This window comes from Clupea harengus, unplaced genomic scaffold (assembly GCF_900700415.2).
Source record: "Clupea harengus unplaced genomic scaffold, Ch_v2.0.2, whole genome shotgun sequence".
In the NCBI taxonomy this organism is placed as follows: domain Eukaryota; kingdom Metazoa; phylum Chordata; class Actinopteri; order Clupeiformes; family Clupeidae; genus Clupea; species Clupea harengus.
In genome coordinates, this window is record NW_024879675.1 from 17,501 (window position 1) to 22,500 (window position 5,000).

Below are 5,000 nucleotides of genomic sequence, written 5' to 3' on the forward strand. Positions count from 1 at the left end.
AGGGCAAGGGAGAGATAGAGGGAAGAGATAGAGATGAAATGAGGGGAGATAGAGGGGAAGAGAGCGAGAGATGGTGGGAGGGAGAGAGAGAGGGAAGCAAGAGAGACAACCTCCAGTCTTTATTAGAGTCTAGTCCACAACAGACACAGCTCATAGATGCATATAATCATCTGACCAGTGGTCAGTGACTCCTGTTCTCTGATTTCATGTCAGATACTGTGCAGACGAAGCTGTACTGCCATGACAACACATCAACACATTCACTGGAGTTCTACTGCTATGACAACACACCAACACATTCACTTTCACTGGAGTTCTACTGCCATGACAACACACCAACACATTCACTTTCACTGGAGTTCTACTACTATGACAACACACCAACACATTCACTTTCACTGGAGTTCTTTATTCAACAAAACTCTGACATAAAACAGACAGATAATTTTCCTCTCAAAAGGAAGCTTGAACTTGCAAAAAAAAACAATGAGAAAAGGTTTTACACTTATAACCTCATCAACAGCCTGGGTTGGTAATCCTCTGTTACATCACTGAGTATTAATTCATGAGAATGTATTAATATTCATCAATGGACAACACTCTTGCCAAACATATTTACACAGCGGCGTGGTGCCTCACTGGTGCCTAGCGTCTGTTCATCCAATGAGGAAGGGTTTTTTAGATGGGGTTAGAAAGGAAGTAGCTCTGGGATTGGCATGGCAGCTCCATAGGGTGGGCGGGCCCTCTACCCGGGGCCGCTTTTGCTCTGCCTGCACTTGAGGAGGAGGGGCCCTGGGGAGAGGGGCAGGGCGGTAGGGAGGGGGGAGGAGCCATATCCCGAACACCACCTCCTGTGGGTGGACAGGGAGAGAGAGATAGACAGTGGAGAGAGAGAGAGACAGATTACACAGAGAGAAAGAAAGACAGATAGACAGAGAGAAAGAGAGAGAGAGAGAGGTAGACAGTGAGAGAGAGAGAGACAGAGACAGATAGACAGAGAGAAAGAGAGAGAGAAGAGGATAGACAGTGAGAGAGAGAGATAGACAGTGAGAGGGAGAGACAGATAGACAGAGAGAAAGAGAGAGAGAGGAGATAGACAGTGAGAGAGAGAAGGAGAGACAGATAGACAGAGAGAAAGAGAGATGAGAGCGAGAGACAGATAGACAGAGAGAACGAGAGAGAGAGAGAGTGAGAGAGAGATAGACAGTGAGAGAGAGAGAGACAGATAGACAGAGAGAAAAGTAACATTTGCCCTTACAAGAGCATTTAAGTAGGTGGGAGCAGAACCAGCAATCACTCTGTAAGCAGCATAAGTGACTTGAACTTAATGCGAGCAGCTACAGGCAGCCAGTGGAGCTAAGTGTAGTATAGGTGTGTGTGTGTGGTGTATAGGTGTGTGTGTGTGGTGTAAAGGTGTGTGTGTGTGTGAGTGGTGTACAGGTGTGTGTGTGTGGTGATACGTGTGTGTGTGTGTGGTGTACAGGTGTGTGTGAGTGTGGTGTACAGGTGTGTGTGTGTGTGTGTGTGTGGTGTACAGGTGTGTGTGTGTGTGTGGTGTATAAGTATGTGTGAGTGGTGTATAAGTGTGTGTGAGTGGGTGTACAGGTGTGTGTGAGTGGGTGAACATGGTGTGTGTGTGTGGTGTACATGTGTGTGTGAGTGTGGTGTACAGGTGAGTGTGTGAGTGGTGTTACAGGTGTGGTGTGTGTGTGTGTGAGTGGTTGTACATGTGTGTGTGAGTGGTGTACAGGTGTGTGTGGTGTATACGGTGTGTGTGTGTGTGTGGTGTATGTGTGTGTGTGTGTGTGGTGTATAGGTGTGTGTGTGTGAGTGGTGTACAGGTGTGTGTGTGTGAGTGGTGTACAGGTGTGTGTGTGTGTGTGTGTGGTGTACAGGTGTGTGTGTGTGTGTGTGTGGTGTACAGGTGTGGTGTGTGTGTGAGTGGTGTATAGGTGTGTGTGTGTGTGTGGTGTACAGGTGTGGTGTGAGTGGTGTATAGGTGTATGTGGTGTACAGGTGTGTGTGAGTGGTGTACAGGTGTGTGTGTGTGTGAGTGGTGTACAGGTGTGTGTGTGTGTGTGGTGAATAAGTGTGTGTGTGGTGTACAGGTGTGTGTGTGTGGTGTACAAGTGTGTGTGTGTGTGTGGTGTATAGGTGTGTGTGTGTGTGTGTGGTGTACAGGTGTGTGTGAGTGGTGTATAGGTGTGGTGTGTGTGTGTGTGTGTGTGTGTGAGTGGTGTATAGGTGTGTGTGTGTGTGGTGTACAGGTGTGTGTGTGTGTGTGGTGTACAGGTGTGTGTGTGGTGTATAGGTGTGTGTGAGTGGGGTACAGGTGTGTGTGTTTGTGGTGTACAGGTGTGTGTGTGTGGTGTATAGGTGTGTGTGAGTGGTGTACAAGTGTGTGTCTGTGTGTGGTGTACAAGTGTGTGTGTGTGTGTGGTGTATAGGTGTGTGTGTGTGGAGTGGTGGTACAGGTGTGGTGTGTGGTGTATAGGTGTGTGTGAGTGGTGTGTGTGTGTGTGTGTGTGTGTGTGTGTGTGTGTGTGTGTGTGAGTGGTGTATAGGTGTGTGTGTGTGTGGTGTACAAGTGTGTGTGTGTGTGTGGTGTACAGGTGTGTGTGTGTGGGTTTATGTGTGTGTGTGAGTGGTGGTATAGGTGTGTGTGTGTGTGTGGTGTACAGGTGTGTGTGTGTGTGTGGTGTATAGGTGTGTGTGAGTGGTGTATAGGTGTGTGTGTGTGTGTGGTGTATAGGTGTGTGTGTGTGTGAGTGTGTGTGTGTGTGAGTGGTGTATAGGTGTGTGTGTGTGGTGTATAGCTGTGTGTGTGTGTGAGTGGTGTACAGGTGTGTGTGTGTGGTGTATAGCTGTTGTGTGTGTGTGAGTGGTGTACAGGTGTGTTGTGTGTGTGTGGTGTACAGGTGTGTGTGAGTGGTGTACAGGTGTGTGTGTGTGGTGTACAGGTGTGTCTGTGTGTGTGTGGTGTATAGGTGTGTGTGAGTGGTGTATAGGTGTGTGTGTGTGTGTGGTGTACAGGTGTGTGTGTGTGTGTGTGTGAGTGGTGTATAGGTGTGTGTGTGTGGTGTACAGGTGTGTGTGTGTGGTGGTACAGGTGTGTCTGTGTGTGTGTGGTGTATAGGTGTGTGTGAGTGGTGTATAGGTGTGTGTGTGTGAGTGGTGTATAAGTGTGTGTGTGTGGTGTACAGGTGTGTGGTGTGTGAGTGGTGTATAGGTGTGTGTGTGTGGTGTACAGGTGTGTGTGTGTGGTGTATAGGTGTGTGTGAGTGGTGTACAGGTGTGTGTGTGTGTGTGTGTGTGTGGTGTATAGGTGTGTGTGAGTGGTGTATAGGTGTGTGTGTGTGTGAGTGGTGTACAGGTGTGTGTGTGAGTGGTGTACAAGTGTGTGTGTGTGTGTGGTGTACAGGTGTGTGTGTGTGTGTGGTGTACAGGTGTGTGTGTGTGTGTGGTGTACAGGTGTGTGTGTGTGTGGTGTATAGGTGTGTGTGTGTGGTGTACAGGTGTGTGTGTGTGGTGTACAGGTGTGTCTGTGTGTGTGTGGTGTATAGGTGTGTGTGTGTGGTGTATATGTGTGTGTGTGTGTGTGTGGTGTATAGGTGTGTGTGTGTGTGTGTGTGGTGTACAGGTGTGTGTGTGTGTGTGGTGTATAGGTGTGTGTGTGTGGTGTACAGGTGTGTGTCTGTGTGTGGTGTATAAGTGTGTGTGTGTGTGTGTGTGTGTGGTGTACAGGTGTGTGTGTGGTGTGTGTGGTGTACAGGTGTGTGTGTGTGTGTGTGTGTGGTGTACAGGTGTGTGTGAGACTTACAGTGATGCAGTAAGGTACAGTAGCCTCCATCTGACTGGGTGACTTAAAAATAGATGCCAACCTGAGGAGAAGAATCGAGACAAAAAAGACAGATCACTCTTTTCTCTCTCTTTTCTCTCTCTCTTTCTCTCCCCACACTGCTGTGTCTCATTCGCTCTCTTTCTCTCCCCACACTGCTGTGTCTCATTCTCTCTCTTTCTCTCCCCACACTGCTGTGTCTCATTCGCTCTCTTTCTCTCCCCACACTGCTGTGTCTCTGAGCAACAGAGATGGGAGCTGGAAGCGGCTAACGGCTAACAGGGGCTCTGATCCTCCTATATGGGCACCAGGAAGGGAGAGAGGGTGGGAGGGAGAGAGCGGGAGTGATAGAGGGATAGATAGACAGAGCAAGAGAGGGTGATAGAGAGAGACATGGAGAGGGAGGGAGAGAGGGAGGGAGAGAGAGAGGGTGGGAGGGAGAGAGAGAGAGAGGGAGGAAGAGACAGAGCAAGAGAGGGTGATAGAGAGAGACATGGAGAGGGAGACAGAGAGGGAGGGAGAGAGAGGGGGGGAGGGAGAGAGATAGAGAGGGAGGGAGAGAGAGACAGAGCAAAAGAGGGTGATAGAGAGAGACATGGAGAGGGAGACAGAGAGGGAGGGAGAAAGAGAGAGAGAGGGTGGGAGGGAGAGAGAGAGAGAGGGAGGGAGAGAGAGAGAGAGAGAAGTACATTATGATTATACCCTACACCAGCCGCTGGTGCAAAGTGAGACAATCCATCACACACTTAGAGGTGTGTGTGTGTGTGTGTGCTGTACCTTTACTGACTCAGCATCACACACACACACATACATACACACACACACACACAGCATCCCTGCTCCAAGCCAGACACCCCCCAACCCTAACCCGAGCCCTGACAGAATGAACCTCCCTAAACCCCAGCCCATCCTGAAGGACCAGTGGGTCCAGGCTCCGCCCCCCAGGTGTTCATAGGTTTGTGTTAATGACCCTCTGGGTTCAGCTCTTACAGAAAGAGCTCATCTCACACACACACACACACACACACACACACACACACACACACACACACACACACACACACACACACACACACAGGAAGGTTCGAGAAAAGAGCAATACTGATTGCATAATGCTGATTGGAGTAACACTGCTTGTAATATTACATAATCAGGACAGTGT

The 5,000-nt window shown here is 49.3% G+C and overlaps 1 protein-coding gene across 1 annotated transcript in view; it reads right to left on the reverse strand.

Annotated features, from left to right (window-relative positions):
* The window catches only part of LOC122129803 (DNA repair protein RAD51 homolog 3-like), a 14,920-nt gene that overhangs the window by 4,670 nt on the left and 5,250 nt on the right, over window positions 1–5,000 (reverse strand). Inside the window, 1 exon segment of the mRNA XM_042704524.1 lies at window positions 3,821–3,881. Coding sequence (XP_042560458.1) covers window positions 3,821–3,881 — 61 coding nt within the window.